Source organism: Zingiber officinale, chromosome 3B, assembly GCF_018446385.1.
Source record: "Zingiber officinale cultivar Zhangliang chromosome 3B, Zo_v1.1, whole genome shotgun sequence".
NCBI classification, from domain to species: Eukaryota; Viridiplantae; Streptophyta; class Magnoliopsida; order Zingiberales; family Zingiberaceae; genus Zingiber; species Zingiber officinale.
In genome coordinates this window covers 83951193-83976233 of record NC_055991.1, presented here as the reverse complement: position 1 = coordinate 83976233, position 25041 = coordinate 83951193, and the positions used below count along the sequence as shown (strand labels likewise).

Below are 25041 nucleotides of genomic sequence, written 5' to 3'. Positions count from 1 at the left end.
AAATTTATCGTCATGTTGAAGCACCTCTGGAGAACTTTAAATAAGTAATAGATAGCACTGTTGAAGTCCTTGCAACACCAGCAACTCACAAGACTTGAAATGGATGCAATCGAACATGTCTAGGTCCATCAATGGATTTTTACTGAAACCCACTGATGGACCTAGGGTATTTGGATTTCTTCAAATTCATAATCACTAGGAAGGTTTGAGTGAGGAGAAGTATGATATGAAGTTCTTGTGACGTGCCAGTTGGCACAAAACAATGCTCCTGATTTGTATTCAATGAACAACACTCCTTGTCCTGTTTTATTTTTCAAGCACAACAACATTCATTTTATTAAGTCATAACTTAGTTAGAGTTGAAAATAAATTTACAAGACTTTGAAATTTCCAAGCACACCCTGTAGAGTTGAAATGCACTGTTGGACTAAGCCTATTAAATTTTTAAAAATTTGCAACTACTAGCAAGTTTTTAGTATACAAAATGAAGATATGGTGTGAAGTATTAGTTCTACCTTGCTGGGATTGGTTCACACTTCTCATATCATAGATAACATTGTATTAAACAACAAATACTACATATAAAGATATTACAGTAACATCACTTTGCACAACTATTTTTCTTAAAACACTATAAATGTACTACATATAAAATATATGGATCCACTCCTCTTGCTTATAAAATATATAAATCAAGCAGAATATTCCTGCATACATATACAAGTCAAGAACTAGAAATTGGTGGCATTCTACAAGTCATTCGATTATGACCCAGTTGTTTACACCGACTACATTTGATTTTCACCTTCCCATTATGTTTCGACTTGATCCATATCTTCTTTCTCCTACTGGGCTGCACAAAGCTAAGGGGACATAGAATTATAATATTGTTTACGCCCCTAGGACAAAATTCCTTTCTTCGAAAAGGGTAAATATGATCCATGTATATCGCATTCCAATTCTGTGAATGAAAATAATGCTCACAATATGGGAGTGTATCCATGTTCCAGTGAATGATGACGGTAACGGTATGTGAGCAAGGCAGTCCTGAAATTTGAAACTCCCCGTAGTTATAATATTTTATTTCCAAATCAACAATGAATAAAGTACCCCATGTCTTTACTTTCATTTCAAATTGAGAGTAGGGATAGACTTTATATGATCTAGCTTTCTCTCTTCTTGAATTCATTTCTTTGGTAGCATGAGGTGTCAAAGCAATATACAATTTCGAAACTTCCTCCCTACGGTTAAAGAACCATTGAGCTACCTTTCTTCTGATATTATCAATTAATATATTTATGAGAAGTTCATGTGTATACTTGAACAAAGCATTTAAACTCTTTATACAATTGGTGGTTAACATTGTGTACCTTCTCCCACTAAAGTGTGCATTAGCCCATCTTTTAGGATCAATGTTCTGAAGCCACTTATGGGTATCTAGATGTTTTTCAAGCATGGACTACATTATGAGATTATATTGGAGTGTTGTGTTTGCTCGTGCTGCTACACAAAACAAGCCTAAAGCTGACCTGCTACCAGTATTTGTTACCATATTGTAAGACATGTGGTGGCAACAGAAAGCATGATGGGCGGTTAGGTAGACTTTCTTAATTGCTGATATAATGTCGTGATGTCTATCTGATAATATGTTCATTAACAGTGCATCGACAACAAAGAATCTCTTTGTATGATCCAAAAACCACTCCTATGCAGATCCACATTCAACTTCGGTGATTCCAAAGACTACTGGAAGGACATTGTCATTAGCATCAATTGTTGTAGCAATTAACAATACACTAGAATACTTCCCTCTTAGATGTGTGACATCAATTCCGATCAGTTTGCGTAAATAAGGCCAGAATACTCTTCGACAAGCCCTAAAATCCTAAAATAGTGTTGGAACTGATTATTACCATTCCTGTGTAGAGCCACATAGGTTTCAGGATTCCTGACTCTTAACTCACACAGATATAGTGGAAGATCTCTATATGCCTGGTTATAATCTCCAACGATCTTCTTTGTGGCTTTTTCCCAAGCTGTGTATACTTTTCTGTATGATATGGTCACTCTAAATTTAGCTTTTATATCTAATATAATCATACTTGATTTGTACTGTTCATTAGAAATAAATTGCTCTTCAACAAAAGACGCTACAAATGAGGAAGAGCATGCTTGATAATCAGCACTTTCCCTAACGGTGTCATATTGGTGTTCATATACATATTTTGTAACAGTGAACTCTATGTCCCCCAGGCAACTACTCTCCATATACATGGTTAATTGAAGCAGACTGCTTTAACTCTATTTGTCAAGGTGTTAATTGGGTTATATCTCATATGTTTAACCATGGCATGTTTCACAAGTACATTCTTAAACTCTTGTCGAGATAGAAAAAGTTGTCCAACAAAAAATATATGCTCATCTATGGTCTCTCCAATTGGCCTTTATAGCAACCAAGAATTCAAAATATATGGATCATCAACTATTGGAAACTCTTCCTCTAAGTCATTGTACTGCTCTAGGAGAAATTCATATTGTTCAATCTACATATCATCAGCTAAGAATTTTTGTACATCTGTATTGCATTATAATTCCTCTGCAATTCAGATATAATGCTCTTTCTCCTCACTCCAAGTAGGCTCAAAATATTCAACCAATGTTGTGCAAGAATTCAGAACCTCATCTTGTAAGATACTTGCTTCTTGATTTAGATCAAATGTCAAATGGTTTATATTTCTATTTGTGTTACGCATACCACTATACTCAGAAGACGATGGAATATTAGTTCTGGATAAATCTACTATATTAGCTCCATGCCCTATGGCAGAATTTGCATCAAACGTATTCCATTTCTCAGATAAAATTTCTTCAAGAATATGATCGTCCCTGAAATATAGATTACAAAATAATTTAGCAAAGTTACAACTAATAATCATATGGTATTGTAATTCAAAAAGCAAGTAACAATAGGCATAGCGTACATACTAGATTTTCATAATTTATTAGTGGGTTTGATAGAATCCCACTGATGAACTTACGATTTTTGTATTTTTTGCAAAATAGCAACCACTTCCTTAAGCGAGGAAAAGGTATATATGATATAAAACTAAAGTTGTAACCAAGGATTAAAGTTTACCTTATATGATGTCATGTTGGGCTTGATATGAGATCATATCAGGTCCACATTCATGCTGAAACTTATCATAACGTTGGAGCACCTCTGAAGAGATTTAAATAAATAATGGATAGCATTATTTGAGTCCTTGCAACACAAGAAACTCATAAGACTTCAAATGGGTGTAATCAAATATGTTTAGGTCTATCAGTAGATTTTAATCAAAACTCACTGATTGACCTAGTGTATTTGGATTTATGTAAACTCTCAATCACTATAAAGGGTAAGAGTTGAGCGAGGATAATATAGATATGGTATCAAAATAAAGTTTTAATCAAGGAACGAAATGAGCCTGATATGATTGCATATCAGACCCAGCGTGCTAATACATGTCATATCAACCAAACGTGCATTAGCAAAGTCTAGCTGAAATCTAGCATCACAGTGGAGCACATCGCAAACCGATTAAGTAATGGAGGACACCATATTACAGGTATTGTTCCATAATTCTTCCCCAGAGATCCATTAACACCATAAATATTATTTTTGTAATCACCTTTTACTACAAAAGTATGCACTATTTTTTTATTACACTACAAACCATTTTTACACTAACAAATTGATACGTACATAGCTAAATCTATATATGTCCTCTTCTACTAATTTCACTCTTGCTTGAAATTTTTCCTTTAATTCAACAATGTTATTCTTGAACATCATTGTCCTTTGAAGTCGCCTCTTGAAACCCTTACGACAATATCCCACTCTAATTACTCTTTTGCAATCCCGCCAAACTACAAGAGGTTTGATAACCGGAGGAGGCTAGTGATGGCTTCATGTTTATAAGAGAAGAAAGAAGGTATGGAAGGAGAGAGACGGTGAGATCACGTGCATTCAAATCGCAAAAATAAAATAATTTTTAAATAAAAATATAGTTCAAATGCCTTGAAAAATAAGATGGGATAGGGGAATTTTACACTTTTTACTACGCCCTTCGGTAAATACAAAATCATAATACGTCTTTTGATAAATTCAGAATTCGTACGCCATTTGGTAAATTAAATTGATATTCAAGATTGCAATATGATGATCAACCACTTTGTAATAAATATTTTCTTTCCAACACGCTGAATCCAGATTTCTATGATTTCTTTGTGAAATTTTGCTACTTTCAGATTTTCTTTCTTGACCTGCCCTGGCTCAGAAGTTGTGTCCTAACTATGGTTATGAGGTCAAGTTGGAAAAAGGCAATTCAAAGACCTGGAGGCTTCAGAAACGGAAGAGGAAAGAAGCTTTCGACATCAACATTGACAGCCAATGCCCGGCTTATCAACTCCGGCGAGGAGGTTGTCCCCTTCCAATTGGAGAACCATGGACCGCCACCAACTTCCACAGCCGCCATGTTGCTGGTGACATCCAGGATCAACTGCAAGCAGATCGACAATGGATACAACAGTGTATCTGTTGGTGCACAAAATGTAGTAGTTGATGGAGACAAGAATGATCAGATACAAACCTTCCCCTTACTGCCATCGAATTTGCGTTCCCAGAGTTGTAGCTTTAGGTCACCAAAACATGTATCTTTGCAAACCACGTTGAGTCCAGCTTCGGTTGTTGGAGCTCGCAAGGGTATTCCAGGGTCTGTTGTGGTGGCTTGCAACTCGACCTGCGTACCGTTCCACAAAACCGTTGTTATAATTTTTTTTCTTTGGCAGAGAAAAATTGATGAAAAGCAGGAGCTAATCACAAGCCTACATATGTTAAAAATAAAGGAACTAGGATGAACATATTTAAATACATAAATAAAAAAATTACTATACTTGATTAACATTCATCTGAAAACTAATTAATATATTTAGTTCACACAAAAATTCAATATTTATCTGTACATGCTAAACTAAAAAAAATGAATCTAGGAATGATTAAAAACTTCAAATTAACAATTTCTCAACAATATCAAACACATGTTTAAGAAATATGAATATATATTCAGTATTTATGGGATCCATGATTTCAAAACCAATGCCAGCACATTATATTAGGTCTTGACAAACAACGTTTATATCCTATGAGCACTAATCTTAGTCATGTCGATAGAAGGATAACAATAACAATAATTAAGTTTTATCTCACCTATAAATCTTTCTATGTCATTGGACTCTATTCTCTACTATATCATCTATAAATAAATTTTATTTTATTTTATTATTATTAATTAAATATATCTCTTGTCATCTTCTCATTTTATGTACATATTTGTTATAGTTTCGCATTGTCTAACTAGAATATTTATTGATCGTCTAAGTGTATATATATATATATCATCTTAAACATGTTTTCGGAGCTTTTTCTTAATAAGTGCAACCTCAACTTTCTCTTTTTAATACTTTCATTTTTTTTTATCCTGTCCATCCTTATGTATTCGTACATCCACCTTAACATCCTCATCAATACAACTCTCATCTTTTGCTCATGTGCTCAAATCATATCTCAACATTCAACTGCATATAACATAATAGGTATAATCGATGTTTTGTAAATTTTACCTTAAAATCTTAAAGGTAAGTACGATCAAAAAAAAATACCTAACGCTCTCCTCTATTTCAACCATCTAAGACATCAATCAATCCTTCCATCATTTAAAAAAAATGATCTTAAATACTTAAAGCTCTCAGTTATAAATAATTATCTCGTTACATCTAATATTGTTAAACTTAAATTTCATATATTCTGTCTTTACTCTACTAAACCTAAAACTTTTCACTTATAGCATTACCTATCAAAATTTGAGTTTAGCATTTACTCTTTCACATGTCTCATATACCAAAATAATATCATCCGCAAATAATATGAATCATGGTATTTTGGATGTGTCCAGTGAGTTCGTCCATGATTAGTGTAAAAGATAGGGACCTAGAGTTAATCCTTGATGTAACCCTATTTTTGAAATCTTCACTCTTGTCATTACATTCTCATATGTATTTTTAATTAGTTTAATATATATTATGCTAATACCACTCTTATCTAGGTCGACGAATATCATATGTCTGTTCCCAATATTTTTCAATTAATTGTCTGAGAAGATGTATAACTTCTATTGTCAACATTCCAAGCATAAATTCAAATCAATTTTCGATCGTCGTGATTTCTTTAGTTTTTTTATTACTTTTTCCTAAATTTTATGATATGACTTATTAGTTTAATACTCCTATAGTTTGCATAATTTTAAAATCTTCTTTGTTCTTTATATAAAGGAACTAAAGTACTTACTCTCCATTGATCGAACATTTTTTTTTTCAATATCAAATTGAATAACTTTGTAAGTCATTCAGTACCCTATTTCCCTAGATACTTTCATACCTCTATCGAAATATTATCTGATCCAACTACTTTTCCATTTTACATCTCATATAAACTTTCTCTACTTTTAAAGTTTGAAGTTTACAATAAAATTTTAAATTTTTATACTCATTTGACTTACTTAAATTACCTAAATTAAATTAATCACATATTGATCACATGAACCTTCATTAAAAAGTTGATGAAAATACTCTTCCATCGCTTTTTTATTTCCTCATTACTTAATAGAACCCTATTGCATTCATCTTTAATACAATAAGATCTCGTCTCCTCTCTCTCGCTTTCACTATTCTGTAAATGTTTCTTTCTCCTTTTATCCAATTTTCAATATAAGCATTCAAAAGTTTCATTTTTGGTGTCATTCACTACTTTCTTGGCCTCTTAACCTCTTTCTTGGTTTATTGTATACTTCTAAAAAAAAAACTCATTCTTACAAGTGTATAATATTTAATAGGTTATTCGTTTTTCGTTTGCTTTCTCTTATACTTCTTCATTCCACCAAAAAGATTCTTTACTAGTGGTGCACATCCCTTTGACTCACCGAGTACACTCTTAGCTATTATTTTCAACTTTAATGTTATCTTATCTCATGTCGTATTCGAGTCACCGTGTATTTCTCTTAATACTTGTACTTCTACCCTCTCCTTAAATATGATTTACTTCCCATCCTTAATTCTCGCCACTTAATTCTAGAGTCATGCACATTTTTCTTCTATTAATACTATACTTAGGCAAATATGCAACACTATTAACTTACATTGGGTAGTTAAGTTTATCTAGAGATGACCTTACAAACTTTACAAATGTTTCTATCTTCTTCCTAATCATAAGAAAGTCAATTTGCGACTTATGATTCCCACTTTTAAACGCGACCAAGTGTTCTTTTTTTTTGGAAAAATATATTACTTAGTATAAGGTCATATGCTATCGCAAAATCCAATATAATTTTCTTCTTAATTTCTTATTCTAAACTCATTCTAAACTCATAATTCTCATGCACTCTATCATATTCCTCATTTTTTACTCTTACATAATTATTTAAGACGTGAGGCACCCAAAAACGCATAGGTGCTATGGGGCTTGAGGCGCTAGGCACAAGGTGAGGTGCACGCCTTACCAAAGTAAGGCACTTTGGATATAAATTTATACAGTTCAAACATATTTAGAAAATTTCTGCCTACATATTTCACTAACAAAACTATAATCCATAAACTATTAAACAATAATATAAATATAAAATTCACTAACATTCAAATATTTAAATAATTTATCTTCATAATCAAAATCAAACTTCAAATTAAACAAAAAGCAAACTTCAAATATTGAAGAGTCATGCAAAGAGAAATAAGTTTGCAAGGGAGATTGGTGTTCATTTTCTAGGAGAGAGGAAGAGTCATGCAAGAAAAATATATTGCATGCATGTAACCTAACTAAAGGTTGATGTTCATTTTCTAGGGAAGAGGAAAAGTCATGCTAGAAAAATGTATCACATGCATGCAACCTAATTAATTTAAAAGGTAATTAAAAATATGGGTTAGACTTTAAAAAAAATCACTTCAATAAGGTGAGGGAAATGGCGTCTTATGCGCCTAGGCACAGTCAGGCGCGCGCTTTTCATAATTATGCACTCATACATGTTCATTTACATCTTCTTCTATTAAAATCATTTCAGTTGACAGAATATTTTATAATACCTCATCTAGGTCCTCCCAAAATCTAAATTTGATATCTTCATCTAATCCTACTTGAGGTGCATATATGCTAATTACATTAATAGATTCTTTCGCCGCCACTATCTTGAGAATTATAATCTTACCACCTTTTTAACTACTTCTAATACTTCACCTTTTAACAAATTATCTACAACAATACTTAGTCATTCCTTATTTTACTCTTTCCTGTGTACCATAACTTAAAATCTGAATTCTCTATCATCTTTATCTTATACATATAAAATATTAATTTTTCTCCTAATATAATCATCGTATCTACTATCTCCATTGCTTTACCGATGAACGTTTCAAATATAAAAATTCCAGATATAAATATTATACATATAAAATATTAATTCTCTATCATCATTTCATATTTCAAATGTTAGACAATTAGTTTTCTATAATATTTGTTTTTGTCCAACCTACTGTGTGAGATAAATAACCATAAATAATTGGGATTAACAAGGCCTAATGCAAATGATGTATTGTTTCAATTTACCTTTTAATAACATTTATATCTGGGATTAATTTAAAATTCTAAATCTACAAAACTCATATTAATTTGCTATTTAATAAAAATATGATTTTTAGCTGTAGATTTTACTCTATGGTTAATTCTTCTGGACATCACAAATACATGACTTGGATTCTTTCCCAAGGAATTAAAATTTTGCATTAAATAATTAAACAGTCGAGCATTAACCAAGACTATCATACCAGCCCACATTAGTCAATCTAGTTATATATTTATCATATTCACTTAAAATTAAGAATCTACCAAAAATTTACTTAAGAAGAGTCATCATTATACATAAACCAATAAACAATGTAAGAGAACAAAGGAATAAACATTATACAGAAGTTAGAATAATCATCTTGCAATTACTCTAGGGGTTTGTTTCTAAGCCAAGCTAAGGCAGGCAACAGAGTTTCACCATTAAACATTTGCATCGGCTAACATTAAGTCGTAAACCATTCAGTAAAAAGAAACATAAATGAAGTTCATAGGATATAAGGGAGTCACCATATGTGTGTTGTTTTCTGCAGACATATGCCAAAAGCCCCACTTAGCTACATCCCACCTCACTGTTCCATTCCAAGGCACAAATTCATAGAACGATCCACCATAGTGGACACCAACCTAAAGCAGTTAGATGTTAGGATATTCTGCAAAACCTGCAATCATCTCATCGTAAAATAGAAAACTGGAGAAGCATGTCTTGGTAAAATAGCTTCTCATATCAGATTCTAAAATAAAATCAAGGTAAGAGATATTTTTGCTGACACATTATTCATTAGGATACACTACCTTTTAAAGTACAAAAAGATTAGTGTGATCCTTCAGTAGCCACCAATCAAAATCATCAACATTCAAATATTTTGCTTAAATGTTGATTCTCTATATCTGTGTTTTAGTAATGCAAAGACAAGTATCCACATCCATATAAATATATATGTATACCTTGTCTTACCACATAGACACATGATAACATACCAAGGCAGCATTTTCAAAATTCTCAGCGAATCCAGGCAACTTCCTCAAGCCCCCAGCTGCAGTTAGAGCAACATCACCTAACGCACCTTTGAAAACATTACATTGTACCTGCAAGAGATTTACAGACCTCAGCAAGAAAAATAAAAAGTGAATATATTTATATAATTATTACAGCTAAAGAAGAGAAGCTGTAACTTTTTTTACGCAGGGAACTATACGAGATATATCATAGAGAGAGGGAGAGAGAGATGGAAAACAAATTTTTATGTTTCAAAGTCTTATAACACAATGCTGTTAGCCATGCATAATAAACAGATTACCAAAGCATAAGGCATAGAATTATTGATTAGTCAACTGACGCAAGATGGCACATTTATTCCTTATGAATAGGTAACATGTAACACTATTGAGAGTTGAGACTAGGTTTTATCACCCTTTCATATTATTTTCATATGAAATGCAATCAGATGTATATAAGGACCAATCTCAACTCTTGATGAGAAGCCAGTTTTTGACACATTTAACTAGAACTGCAACAGATGTATTTATTTCATAGGAATTTCTCCAATAGGATGCATTTCAAACATATAAGATTATTGAAGGGCATTTGATATCACTCACATGGTATATTACTAGTTAATAAACTGCAATCACAGTAGACAAAGGAACTCACCCAAAACCATTTTCTTGGAAATCCACCACCCCAGTTCTTCTCAGAGTAGGATGGAGCATTTTCAAATTCAAATCGCTTTCCATCCCATTCTATCCAACCTGTAAATTAGATATACAAGTCAAGCATGTTAAAATAGCAGTTTTGTGGATGTGATTTTTGTTTCATAACTCTAGATCCAGATGTTGGATAAGCTTTGTAAGTACATAATATATACCATGTGACCTAAATATATTAGTTATGATATACAGATACATCAAAATATATTCATTATGGCTAAAACCTTTGATGTGCAACGTGCAAAGTACATAATCTTCTAAAACTCCACTAGCATCAAATAATTAGCCAGCTCAAACATATTCAAGATTTTGAGAAAGTCTAATTTAGCTAGTGACCTTGCTTATTGAAATTTATTATAAATGTGCTCATATCACCTTCAATGCAAGCACATAATTAGCATGAACAAACTCAATTCTCAAAAAGACAGTTGTAGTAATGGAAGTCACTAGTTTAAGGAAATTTCACTATCTAGCTTCTCCAAGAGCCATTTAGACAAGCGAGTGACGGACATGCACAAATACACTGATACTCCCAAAAAAATGGTATCATAGAGAAATATGATGCTTGTTTTGTTAGGTATGAACATATTTTGGTTGACTAAAAAAGGAATTCATTTTCGGAAATAAAAATCACATAACATCAAGATGACTGAGGTTTCTTTCTCAGGTATGCAATAATTAAATTACCTGTTGATAAACCACTTGCCATGCATATTTGCCAATGAGGTTCAAACACAGGGAATGCGGCGAGCCAACCAGCTGTTGATTTTTGTTTTGAGTTGACATCACCCCAGCCATACACTGGACGGGTGCTGTATTCCCAATGTGCTGTTTTCACAGTTTCAACATAATTTGACCTGCCAATTAAGGGTTGTAATGAAATTTAAATAATTGATGTCAAACAAGATCTACAACATGAAATTTTCTCTATAATATAATATTGAAATAATGACAATTAGGCAGCTTACTCAATTTTCTACTCCCAATGTACATTCAGAAATTAGTTGAACAGTTGAAATTTTTGCTTTAAAATCTGGTATTGCACCAAACCTTTGTTGAAGAACTGAATTGGTTTTCTACTCTATCATATCCTAGGTTGGTGATTGGGAGTTTTATTGTCTGCGTGTGGTATGGGAACCTATTGTCTCATTAACACATTTATTTAGCAAATTGAACATGTAGGAAAAAACAACCATATTATATCAAAATAGGCTGTCAATAATTTGGTTATGGCAGAGTAATAACCTCAACACATTAACAATGCACATCTAGCATCTAGGACTCATTCAAAATCTCAATTATGATCAATTTCAACTATAGCATAAAATATGAATAAAGTATTCAAGATAAATATTACAATACTTTCAGTGGGGTGGTGATGATATCACAATTGCAAAGTTCTCTGCTTTAGAAAAGAAAGCTCAATGTGAATTTCCAATGTTTATGTCAATACCTAAAACCGCAAGAACTTTGACTCAAGTTTATCCAAATTAAGTTTACTTTAAGACTTGCATATTCCTTTGTTATGTGGAGAGCACAAACTATAAAGACCATTATGGAAGCTTCACAAAATAATAAATGCTAGAAGAAAAAAGTTGCTCTATGATTAAATAAGACATTGCCTTCCATCATCACGTATGAAGCCTTGATGCCAGAGTGGACTGACTTGGAAACCCTCAAGTACACGTTCACGGAATTCCTATATAAAAATCAAAAGCCACTAAGAAAGTTTTGACCTATACAAATGAAATAAGTATATTCCTTGCAAATATAATGCACATTGTAGGTATCTTTTTCAGTTGTTTCATTTTTACTGATATGATCGATGCTTTATTTGCTAGATCAAACATTAACTTCTACAGCTCCATATTCTAGCCAAGTCACCTCCAGCTTTCACAGTGGGTTTACAATATCAACCAGTAGCCATAATATGTTAATTTCCTATAATTTCCAACAACTCCCCAATTAACTTCCATTAAAAAGCCAGCCGTCTAACATCTATAACTCTTATGCGCATTCCATGAAGAAGTATGTAATGGATATTCAAGGATAGGGATTGGATATGTGATGGAGTAGGCCATGTGCCTTAACCGGTGATCTCACAAGAGAAGAGAGGAAAAGGGAATAAATAAAAAACGTTCTTCAATAGTCAAAATTTGCCCCAAAATAATAAATTGAGCCCCTTTAATATTTAACCTAAACTGTTTGAATTGGTTCATTTTAATTAAGTTGTTTCATTCTGCATCACAGGAGAATGATGTCACCATGAAATGGAGATGAAGATACTCCAAAGTTGGCAGACTTGACCTAAAATTTAAATGTAGTATTATCGTATTTGATTTCTTTGTGAACTAATGATGTATTGCACTATCTAAGCTCTTTGTAACCCTGTTCTATCCAATTGGTCATCTGGAATTATCACAGGTTAGATTATTATTTTATCACAAATCACAATAGTTCAAGGCAATGCATGCATATAAGTGAGAATTAAACAACTACCAAATGAATTTATGAAAGAAAAAGAAACAAGAACATTCAACTATAGTAGAAAAATACTGAAATCAGATCTATAAGAAAAAGCATTCATTTAGAACCTGAGGTTGGACCTCCCCTGTTGGAGCTGATCCTTTCCCAAGGAGAAAGGTGTTCCCCAACATAAGTTCATGCCTATCTATAAAAGAAGATTTGTTTAAGGGGTTATGCCAAATATTACTAACTATAACTGGTAAACCAAAAAGTAGAATATGAATGACAACATTACAGAAATAAAAAGAGTAGTGTCATCATTTGTCAACCAACGGGCAACCATGTCGATAACTAAAAAGAAAAATAGCCATCCTACTATGATCGAGTTAGTAATAGGGCAGGCATAATATTAAAACTGCAAGCACACAAAAGAAATCTCAGTGTAAATAATTGTGCTTAAATACAAAAAAAAATAGCTCGCAAGCCAACTGTCTTCTCTTTGGAAGTCAAACAATCATGAGATATTATTATTCTTCCACATTTAGTAATTTTGTTTCTTAGCACTGGTCTTGTTCACAAGTTTCACAATGCCAATATATCAACAGCATAATTATCCATTGGACTGCTCCTTTGGTTAAGAATCAGTTAGACTTGACTAACATTGCAAAAAATTAAATGTTCAAAAGTAACTTGGCCAATGAAAATTTTAACATGTTTATTCGAATAGAGTGGAAACAGTGTAATAAACAACGGCGGAGCTGGCTCGGGTTATCTACCCGAGTTGTGGGCCATGAGCGTTGACGTTGTTACCCCGGGCTACCTTCCTCTTTCTCTCACATTTTCTCTTTCTTCCGCCGTAAATCCTAGCTTGTCGCCCTTCTCAACACCGCCGGCCCCTCGGCTACAGCCCGGGTAGGCGATAACGTGGCTCCGCCCTTGGTAATAAAGGTGAAAGATCCTAGGTGGCTCAAGGCACCAAGGTTTAAAAGTTCAAACCATGTTGAGGTTTCAATCCCGGACCTAAATGATACGGTTTCGGTATAGTTTCGTTATTTCTTTAAATTTTAAATATAAATGTATATTAATTTTATTAATATTTGATTATTAAATATGTTTTAGATTTTGAGATGTTGAATTTATATTTCAATATTATCTCATAAGATAATGTCTATTAAATTTTTATAAAGATTATTTTTAAAATTAAGTAATTCTCAATATTCAAAACTAAATTTAAAATTATAAAACCATTTGAAAAATTAAAAATAATTTTAAAATATCTAAAAATTTTAAATAATTGTTTATAATGTATTCATAAATTTTTAATTTTAAAAGATTTATTTGAAATGTTTAAGAATTATATTTTATAAATTTTAAATTTATATTCAATTTTAAAATTATTTTATAAAGTATTTAATTTATTAATTTTTAAAATTATTTAAAAATTTTGAAATAATTTTTAATATTTTATAACCATTACTAATATAGTTTATTTATAAAAAAAATACATATTTAAAAAATAAAAAATTAATTAAACTAAAAAAATTTAAAAAAAAAAATGAGGTTGCGATGACTCGCGAAGGGTTTTAGAAAAAAATATATAAAATTTTATTAGAATTTTTAAAAATTTAAAATAAAAAAAAGGCAGCCCGGTGCACGAAACTCCCGCCATGCGAGATCCCGGGGAAAATAAATTTGATTAAGACTTTAAGAAATATGTTTTGCTATCTATTTAAGTTAGGGGTTGATTGGATCCATTAAAAATAATAATAACATAGCTAAGAGATAAATAAATAAATAAAATTTATTATATATTTTTAGAATTAAAATAAATAAAATATATAATTAATTAGATAATTTTATTAGAGTTTATCCCTATCATAGTTAGGAGTTGATTGAGATAATAAACCTAATTTTTAATTTCAATTTTAATTAAAAAAATCGATTGACATCGCAACCTTCGACGCAGCTGCTAGGGTCGCACAACCCCTCTGCCCAGCCGCGAGGGTCGCACGACCCCTCCGGCACAGTCGCAAGGGTCATTCAACCCTTTTGGTGCGGCATGAGGGTCACATGACCCCTCCGGCGCGGTCGCGGGGTCACATGAGCCTTTTGAGGCGACCACAAGGGTCGTGTGATGCCTCCGTGACTGCTGTTGGGCCTGGTGTTGGGTCATGCCGGTCGACAAGCGGAACAAAATGTTTGGCGCTTTTCAACGGGCTCAACATGATATTTCAATCACTACAAGGCACTAACTATAGTGAAACAAGGTCCTTATTTAATTTTTTTTATAAAAAAACAAACAATTGGACATATTAATATTACGAAAACTAGTTCAACTTTTGTACTTTCGATTAATCTATCTCGAAACATTACAAACTTAGCTAACTGATGGGACTCTTGTATTTTTGTTTGTTGTTTGGTTAGCCCTAATATCCATAACAGTATTTGGCTTTTTTTATCATAGATTTCTTTTTGAATCATATATTATTATAAATTTCTGTTTTAATAAGAACAATATAGTTTATGAATAATTAGATATTATCTAAGAATAGTTACATAACCATAGAAAGGTTAGCATGACCTAAGCAAGTTACATAACCATAGACAGATTACATAACCATATCTAAGAATAGTTTCCCTCAATATCTATTAATTTGGGTTGTGTACAATCTTCATTACAAAAGAATCAAAGTTATCCTCCACGCCCTTTTATGAGAAATTAATGAAAATCACAAAATTATAATATTGCTTCAATTTTATGATATTAGGCATGCTATAAATGAAAATTGAAACTTAAATTATGTTAGCATAGAAAATGCAATCATAATGTATGTTAGATCATTAAAGAATATACAACATAACCAGTTGATGTAAGTCAGGCTTGGAAAGCAAACAATATGTCATGAAAAGCAATTAGCATAAGCGAACAAGCTTACTTCCCCAAAAATTCTTTGATTCTTTTGTGAATTGACAGATATATTTATCATCGGGACCTAGAATCTGAGCTCCAGCTCCAGTAAAACGAGGTCCATACACCACACTGTCTAGTGTTCCCATTCCATTAGGGAATACTGGATTCTCCATTGTGTACATGAAACAAAAGCTTTGTCGACACTCAGGGATCGAAACCTTGAAATACCATCCCTCAAAAAATAATCGTGTTGTTCGATCAAAATGGTACCTGACATAGCCACAATAATTTATTGGAAACTGTACAAGTTGCACAGAACAAGACAATTAACTACACACTTCCTCCTTTTCTGCAGATGAAGCTTTCAGCTAACTAATTTCTAGAATATAATTTTAAATTATAACTTGAAGGGAAGCGGAAGAAACCATATAGCTGATTGTGCTATAGATGAATACAAAGAAAGATCACATTATAATTGCCAGGTGAGGAAACGATTGAAAAGGCATAACTCGTGAAAGGAACAGTAGCATATAAATTAGCACACATCCTGGAAGTATCCAACAAGAATCAACATAACGCATCCCAATTTTCTTCATCCACTGGAAAGTGAAACCACAAAAACGTTTCCAAGTTGAAGCCCGCGAATGGTTTTGGGATCATCATAAATATCTATATACCAACGGATTAGGTTAAAGACGACTTTAACACTACATGCCAAATCAATGCCAACAGTTTACGCAATAGACTTTCTTTGAAAGAGAAAAATGGAGAACATCCCTGGATAGCAAAACCTCTCTCAGGAAAAAAATGATTTCTTTTCTGTAAGTTTTTTTTGGTCTCGCATCTCACAATATCTCCGAGGCTCTGGAACGCTTAAATTCACAGCCTTTGTAAAGAGTATGTTGAACGCAATCTATAGCCGGGATTTTAAAGTTAAATTCTACTGATTCAAGGAAAAAAAGGGAATGCGAATCAAAACGCCACAACCATTTCATACTAAACAGAGAAAAAAAAAATCAAGCAAAGGTGGAACCTGGACGGGTTAACGGTCATCACCAAGAATGTTCCTTTTTGTAAGCATACAAGAACACGCATTACCCGCTATGAGGAGTCCGGAGCTCTCTGTTCGGAGGAGTGGGAGTGTAAACTGGCACGGCGGAGGCCGGCGCCCCATCTTCCCCTTCCGAGTCCGCCGAGACAGGCTCCACGTCTCGAGAAGCAGCCCGACACTTCAGCCCGTTCACAGAGAATGGCCGACGGTAGGAGAACGGCAAAATTCCAGCCCTCAGTAGAGCGGCAGGCCGGCGATCGGGGGTTGCCGACACGGCGGGGAAGGAACTCCGGCAGATTAGCGCAGCGGATGACGCGGCATCCATCGGGTCGCCCTCCGGAAAAACAAGAACAGATCCGATGACAGAGATTGAACTGAAACGTGTTGCCCGCTCTTTGCTTATAAATCGCTCGTCGTTAAGATCGATATTGGGCTTCAGAACAGCAGCGCGGCCCAAGTAAGGAAATTGGACTAAACCATTTTGAAACATAGTCGTGAAAAGGGTCGTGAAATCAGTCCAATCCCTATGCTGCGAAGTAGGAAGATACAGCAGGAGGCGGCGCTAGGGTTGCGAGCCGTGGCCGTGGCTCGACCGCCGTCCGTCGCACCTCTCACCGACGTATGCCTCCCGCTGCTTCCTCCGTGGCCGGATTTTCATTGTCGTCGTCTCTGCCGTCCAGTCCATACTGATGGATTCGACTTCCCAACCCTTTTCCCGCGCGCACGGATGCGCCGGCGTATGCCTCCTGTGAGAAAGCCGCTGGATTCCGACTCCGAGTCGGAGGCCGAGCAGCCTGATCTTGCGCCGGATGAGGCGGGAGACAGCGATGAGTCGTCGGGCGAGTGGAAAGAGATCATGCTCGACGTCGGAGGAGGCGAAGAAAACGCCGACGATGAAGAGGAAACCGAAGGTGAAACGGCGGAAGATAAACAAGTGCCTTAGGTTAGTTCTTCTCTGACAGTAAAATATTAACTGCACACCAGATGTTTGTGGAAATACCTATTTCATAAAAATAATTTATTTTTTGTTCGGATTGAAATTAGGATAATCGTGGAAGTTCTTCCCTTTGGAATCGAAATAGATTCGTATTTGAAATGTCTGTGATAATAGCAAACTCATACTTGCAACGAACATTACAAACTCGTACTTCTATCCGTGAATGCAGATTTTGAGGAACGATTCAATAAAAGTGCGGTGATAAACAAATCCTTTTCATTAGAATTAAATTTGAATTTAACTCATTTAACTCGAATTTAACTCATTTCTAACTATAGTTCGATTATTCGAATCAAGATTCAAACCATTCAAATTCGAATTCAGATTTTCTTTCGAACTGAGTTAAAATTATTTATATTTTTGAGTTTTAAAGCGAATTTGAATATCACATATATTTTTTAAAATCGAACTCAAATATTAATATTTTTCATATCATTCAGTTTCTTTACACCCCTAAGTGGGATAAAATTTTAATTATTATTACTATTATCGGTGTTGTTGTTCTTTACATTTTAGCCTGAGAATGTCCATTTCTTCACCTCATTGTTTGTTATTGTTGTTTTGTAGTATTCTTCTCGAATTCTTACTGTAAATGAATTAAACATTTATGAACAAATTTGGTATTCAATTTGGTAAGAGTTTATTTATGTTCGTTTAATATACACAAAATTTATTAAACAAACAAGTTTGAACAGCTCGTTAAGTTAAATTAACAAGTTTAAATACATATGTATCAGTTCGTTCACATTCGTGAACAACGTTCGTGAATAATTTTTACGAATCATATTCATTAATAAAATTCTTTTTAATATGTTAAATAAATAATAAAATAAAATAAATAAATTTAAATTATCAATTTCAATAACCAATGCTAAATTTGACTTGAGAATTCGATAACATCTAAATGAATCAAACTTCTAATAAGTTTAAGCTCATAAAAAATAAACCAAGCTAAGTTTAAATAATCATTTCAAAAGCTTAGTTCATTTTAATCTCGGCTCGGTTACCTTATCAAACAAAACTTAAACATCCCACAGCTCGACTTGACTCGATTTATTTACAACCCTACAAAGTAGGATAAATCGTAATGAAAAATCTTCGAAATGGCTATAAACAAGCTGAATTCGTTAAAATGACGATCACGATACATATGCAATAATGCCAATGGATTAACCTATTGTGCAATATTGAGAAGCCTAAGTCGATCATTCTCCAACTCTATCGGGAATCTTAGCCACATCTAAGCACCCTCGTTCCACAAATAACCACTCGGTTGTAAGAATGTGTAGATCTATATACACTAGATAACACTCAAAATTCTCAAGTGGAACTATAGAAAATGGTCACACAATTATCGATCAATCGTTACGGAGAACCTTCCGAAACCAACAAAGTTGATTGATCGTCATCGCTATGTCCCTAGACATTCGTGCCTGTGTCGTGCGTTTGTTGTTCTTTTCGGTTAGTCGTGGATGTACAAAACACAAGTCGAAACTAGTTTGATTATCATACTTGGGAGAGGAATTGTAGGATGTTTAATAATGTTACTTCCATTTTCGATTCTTGTCCAAACTGAAGCTTTTTTCTAGGTTAGTGAAGATTGAAAGCTCAACTCTGGCGGTTTGTTTCCATACCGATGCAGGTTGGTTTTCGCAATTACCTACTGAAAGCTTGTGAATTTATCGGGTGTGCCTAGTGTGAAAGTGATCGTACATGGTATTCTATTTAAGTTAACTGTGTCACCTAGACGAACCCGAGCGTACAACAAGACTAATCCACTCGGAATGACCAAATTATGCACCTTCTTGAAAAATTGTGGATAGGTAAAATAATAATAATAATTTTAGCTGAATTTGTTTTCTTAAGAAATGTCTATGGTTAAAAAATAAATAAATAATTATATTGATCAATTTTTTAAAAAACAAATATTAAAAACATTTTCTACAAAAATTTAACCGTAATTAACTTACCTACGCAGCCACCGCTCTTGTGATTGATGGATACACGGAGGACCCCACTCTGAGAGGACTATTTGGAATCCACGTGTCGGATCATGACAGAGTTGTAACTCCATCATGATCTCGAGATGGACGGTCCAGATCTTCTTTTTCAAACGAACAGATTCCCTCCAAACTAATTAATTAATTAATTTAGAAAAAAAAAAACGAAGAAGAAGAAGGGGAGTTCTTAATAAAAGACGGCCTTCTCTCAACTTAATTCTTCCGATTTCGAAGGCGACGGACTCGCATTGCTCCAAGATATCGATAGATTTCTTCAAGGATTCAAGCTTCTGAAGCAGAGCGATCTCTCCTTCTCCCTTCTTGCTTCGTCTCGTAGCAGGAGCGGGCGAATTCTGGATCGGGGTGCTCTGTTAGGGGGATTCAGTTGGGGATGAATCTCCGGTCGTCCTTCTCATCGTCGGCCTTGTTGAAGAGGCCAGAGGCGTCGGAGAATCCTTCTAAGCTTCCGGAAGCCGTGGCAGGGCAATTCAAGAACGGGATCGCACTTGGGAATATCACCAACAAGATGGTTGTAGCTAAAGGCGGAAATGTGAGTGTACCTTGAGTGCTTTCTCTTTATCGTTGGTTTCTTTCCCATCTTTTTTTATCGAAGTTTTGTTTTACTATTATTTCATTTTTCATGATCCACTTCTTTGATATGGTTTCTGCTTAATTTGAAGTTCGTCTCATTTCCGTAATCTTTTGTTGGCTTTTACAGTGCCAAAATAAATAAATTCTCAAAGGTTTGATCAAATTAATATCAGTTTCATTCAGTCATTTTATTTGAACTTCTATTTTTATGATCTTGTGATATTAGAAAACTAGAAAACTACCTGTTGATTATCCTGTCTTTTCTTTTTGACTTTATACTCAGAATGAAAACAAACAATCTCATGTGCTTCAGTGCTTCCAATAGATTATTTGCTTGTTTTACTGAACTATTTGACTCATGTTTGTCATGCTATGTTATCTCTAGATTAATGTTATGCCACTGATTATTGCATTTAGCAAGGAGTCCATCGAATTCATAGACTAATTCTTGTTTGGTATAGTTGATTTTGCAAAAGATTGCTTTATTTTTTTGCCTTGGTGCTTGATGTTGCATCTTTGGTGGGATCTACACTGATCCTTGTTTTAAGTTGCTCCAATTATCAATCATTTTTTCTTTCAGTTTGTACAAAAGTCGAACTTATTCCACTTCTTTTCTACATTTGTTTGACATTCAATTAATATGTTTTTTGTTCTTCTACCATCCAGAAGCCTAATATAAAGAAGAGGCCTACAACTAGTAATTGCGATAGTGGATCAAAAGAAATTTCTTCATTTGCACCAGTGATTGTCAGAACAGATACTGTTGTGGCTAACAATCAAAGCTCAATCCTAGTGAACGATGAGGAAAATGTTTCAAGTGATTCTGTCTCCTTGAATGAAACAATGTCAAGTTGTAACTCCATGAAAAGTCCTGTTGAGTATGTAGACAATGGAGATTCTCAAGCTATTGCTTCATTGGAGAGAAGATCCAAAGAAAACCTGCTCATTTCTGAAGGTGTGATAGAGGAAAAAGGTAATTCTGAACAATCTGAAAATTTAATTCTGCACGATTCTTTAATGGGGTTTTTCTGTTTGCTCAATCAATTAGCTGTAACAGGTTAGCTTTTCTCTGTTTCTTCCTTTTTGCTTGACTTAATAGGGTCCAAATGCAATATCAATATTTCCACAACTACAGAAGTCGAATGTTTCATTGATGCTGATAGAAATAGTAACAATCCACAGATTTGCACAACACTTGCTTGTGATATTTACGGACATTTACGCATGGCTGAGGTAACAATCGTTAGTACCTTTCTTATTGTTCTTCATCCTCTCAACATGTTCATGAAAGATCTGCTTAGATTTTGGCAATTCTAGTTGAATTAAAATGTAAGTGTTCTTAGGAAAGAACTATTTCTTTGATTGTTTCCCTTGGAAATGGGGTTTGTGACTTAACATTTAGTTTGATTATTAATGAGTTGATTTTAATTTAGACTCATTGTTTTATAGTAAATGAAAAACTTTTTTATATTAAGATATCTTTTTTTATTGTTACTGTAATCACATTAATCACATGGAAGATACAAGTAGAGTTCTCTAATATGTTCCCTTGATGTGAAATAATCTTTTAAGAAATTTTGTAGTTGTTGCTGGTTTGATTTGTATAGGCTGGAGTTATAATAAGATGTTAGTTGTTCTCTTCAGGTCATTGCCTTGATATATATGAGCTTAAGAAACATTCTTGTTTGCTGTTTACTTCAATTTGTTTTATCTTTTTGACAGACTAAGAAAAGGCCTTCCATGGATTTCATGGAAGTGGTGCAGACAGACATTAAAGCAAACATGCGTTCGATTCTCGTAAATTGGCTAGTAGAGGTATATGTTCAGCAAGAAACTCGGTTCAAATGCCATGCTAATCATAAATTATCTTATGTTTTCCTTCTCTTAAATGCAGGTTGCAGAAGAGTATCAATTTGAGCCTGACACACTGTATTTGACTGTCAATTACATCGATCGATATCTTTCAGTAAATGATATCAATCGCCAACGTCTACAACTTCTTGGTGTTGCTTGTATGCTTATTGCTTCGTAAGAACCTACATATTGATGATGGCATGTTGAATGGATTTCCCTTGTTCATCTTATTTATTCATCGTTTCCTTTGCTTGGTTGATAACAAATGCATCTCTTGCTAGATTCTTCAGAAAATATGTGGAGATTTGTGCCCCACAAGTCGAAGAATTTTGCTACCTAACAGACAATACATACTTCAAAGATGAGGCGAGTATCTTCTCATCGGCTTAACTTTGTACTTTGTGCTTGTCTATTTCATTGTCGTTCTCGTGCAGGTTTTGCAAATGGAAGCTGAAGTTTCGAAGTGCTTGAAGTTTGAAATGTCTGCTCCAACTGCCAAGTGTTTCTTGAGGTAGACTGTAACTATTTTGCTGTAACGGTTCGATCATTCCTGTCTTGTTCTTATTATGTATGATCTCGAAATCAACAGGAGATTCATCCGTGCCGCTCAAGCATCTTTTGAGGTGATTTCTTTTCCTTATCGTTACTAAAACTTTTCCTTAGCGTTACTCTTTTCTTCAGGTTCCTACAATGCAAATAGAGTCTCTAGCCAATTATGTCACAGAGCTGTCCCTTCTCGAATACAAGCTGCTTCGTTATGCCCCATCAGTAATAGCAGCTTCGGCTATCTTTTTGGCAAAGTTCATTTGGCAACCGACGAAGAGACCTTGGGTATGCGCGTGCACCTCTTTCTATCACCATTTCTCGAGCTTAAAGCTTATCCTTTTGTGAATTATGCTGCAGAATGCGACGTTAAGTCGCTACACGCTATACAAACCATCTGATCTTTGCAACTGTGTCAAGGCATTACATGGCCTCCTCTGTGCGAGTGCCGGAAGCAAGCTACTGGCGATCAGAGATAAGTACAGCCAGCCCGGGGTATAAAACCTGCACTTTGTGCTCACTTGAAGTTACAGTCTTTGCCGACGCTTGTAATTTGTTCATTGATCTTTTGGCAGTACATGTATGTTGCCAAGAAACATTGCCCTGCTTCCATACCCCCAGAATTTTTCCAAGATCAGAGTGAAATTGGACCTGCCATGTGACGTTACTGCTACAATCAAGAGACATGTTCTTGAATTTTTCTTGCAGTGCATTCAACTGAAGAAGCAGTTTCATCATGCTCAATGTTTGGGGATGATACAGCAAGCAGAGTTTTCTTGAGGGGTGTAAGTAGTGTAGCAATCTATCGCATGAAAAAAAAATATGTAAAATTGTAAATGCTTATAGTGATCTGCTGGATATTTTTTTGTCGGAAGAGCAATCACTAATGAGATCGAAGAGCCCTTCAAATTCCACCAGCGATATTCTCTTGAAGAGAAGAGATGAATCTACACGCATAGTGAAAAAGTAACCATTCCTTTTTTCTTGGATGCAATATATAATGTTCCGTTGAGATGAACAGTGGGCTAATTTGATACTGTTATTACCATGAGATAGCAGATCAAATCTAATTAGTAGTTAAGTCTCTTTTATGCTATTCAATTGTCCAAAATTAATAATTATTTATGATTTACTCAGACTCGGCTCAAGTCATAATGGCCTATGTCTTGAGTCTTAATTGGACAAATTAATAATTATTTATGATTTAATCAGACCCGGCTCCAGGCATAGTGGCTTATGTCTTGGGTCTTAATTTTATTGGACCCATTAATTAATTAAAGATATTGAAATAATTAAATTGATATCATTAATATTAATTAATTATAAATATCTTACTAATTCAATTAATATCAGTAAAAAAAACTAAATTTTATATAAAAATTTATTTTTCAAAAAACATAATATTTATTTTTTAAAAAATAATTTTATTTACTTTTTATTTTCGATCTCAAATCTCGATAAGAAATGAACTGACAGAGATGTTGAGAAAAGTAAATTATTTTTTTACCATCTTTGGATGTAACATATAATGACTGTGTCTATTTTTTTTCACGTGTTATTTGATTTTTTAAAGTTAATAGTAAAATATTTTAAAATAATAGGAAAAAAAAAAGCTCTCGATGATTAATTTTGGTCCTGTCTACTACGGCTTTTGCGACAGACCGGACAAAATCCACGATCTCATTTGCGTATATAGATTTGCAACCAAAGTCAACCCTAACAAAACCAAAGTCAATTAAAACTCATCGACGCTATTAGTTTCTCGACATCTGTTCCCTTTCCTCCTACCCCTGCTACCCACCGAACAATTACTTTAAAAATTTTCGATTTTTATTTTTTTAATCTTTATCCAAAAATTTAATTTTAATTATAACTTAGTTTGATATTATTTTTTATTGGAAAGAAAAACGACATCTTTTTTATCAGAATCCTTGACGTTCCTTTTATTATTTTATTTTTATAAAATAGCCCCCACCTCTTCATAATCCTGATAAATATCAATAACTAATATTATAGCATTTATAATTTTATAATTACTAAAATATTAGTATTTAATCTCTATTCAATATTATATTATAATAACATTCGGACTCATCAATATTAATACTATTATAATCACTGTTTGAATCCTATTTATAATAAATTTATAGGAATTTTTCTTTTAAATAGAGCACGTAAGACGTAATTAAAAGATACTGAACTTTTGGACTACCC

The 25041-nt window shown here is 33.7% G+C and overlaps 2 protein-coding genes across 5 annotated transcripts; one reads left to right on the top strand and one right to left on the bottom strand.

The window, feature by feature from the left end:
- Positions 1–4170: 4170 nt before the first annotated feature.
- Positions 4171–17399, bottom strand: LOC122056681 (probable tocopherol cyclase, chloroplastic). 3 transcript variants are annotated; one of them, XM_042618744.1, is made up of 10 exons: positions 16890–17399; positions 15817–16061; positions 13009–13085; positions 12037–12113; positions 11102–11271; positions 10359–10456; positions 9686–9793; positions 9215–9331; positions 4632–4781; positions 4171–4541 (listed from the first exon to the last, which is right to left on the bottom strand). In XM_042618744.1, the coding sequence occupies exons 1-10, from the start codon at positions 17330–17332 to the stop codon at positions 4368–4370; spliced, it is 1659 nt and encodes a 552-aa protein (XP_042474678.1). In that variant the 5' UTR covers positions 17333–17399; the 3' UTR covers positions 4171–4367. The 3 variants fall into 3 exon arrangements, with proteins under 3 accessions (XP_042474678.1, XP_042474679.1, XP_042474680.1); XM_042618746.1 differs by lacking the exon at positions 16890–17399 and adding an exon at positions 16260–16398 and having other exon boundaries at positions 4174–4541; XM_042618745.1 differs by lacking the exon at positions 15817–16061 and having other exon boundaries at positions 13009–13081.
- A 259-nt stretch (positions 17400–17658) lies between these two features.
- LOC122056682 (cyclin-A1-4-like) lies at positions 17659–23821 on the top strand. 2 transcript variants are annotated; one of them, XM_042618748.1, is made up of 12 exons: positions 17659–17785; positions 19818–20389; positions 21097–21403; positions 21530–21663; positions 22153–22245; positions 22325–22458; positions 22575–22650; positions 22719–22795; positions 22874–22907; positions 22966–23115; positions 23188–23322; positions 23403–23821. In XM_042618748.1, exons 2-12 carry the CDS (start codon positions 20231–20233, stop codon positions 23487–23489), a joined length of 1386 nt encoding a protein of 461 aa, XP_042474682.1. In that variant the 5' UTR covers positions 17659–17785; positions 19818–20230; the 3' UTR covers positions 23490–23821. The 2 variants fall into 2 exon arrangements, with proteins under 2 accessions (XP_042474682.1, XP_042474681.1); XM_042618747.1 differs by having other exon boundaries at positions 22566–22650.
- The last annotated feature ends 1220 nt before the right edge of the window (positions 23822–25041 follow it).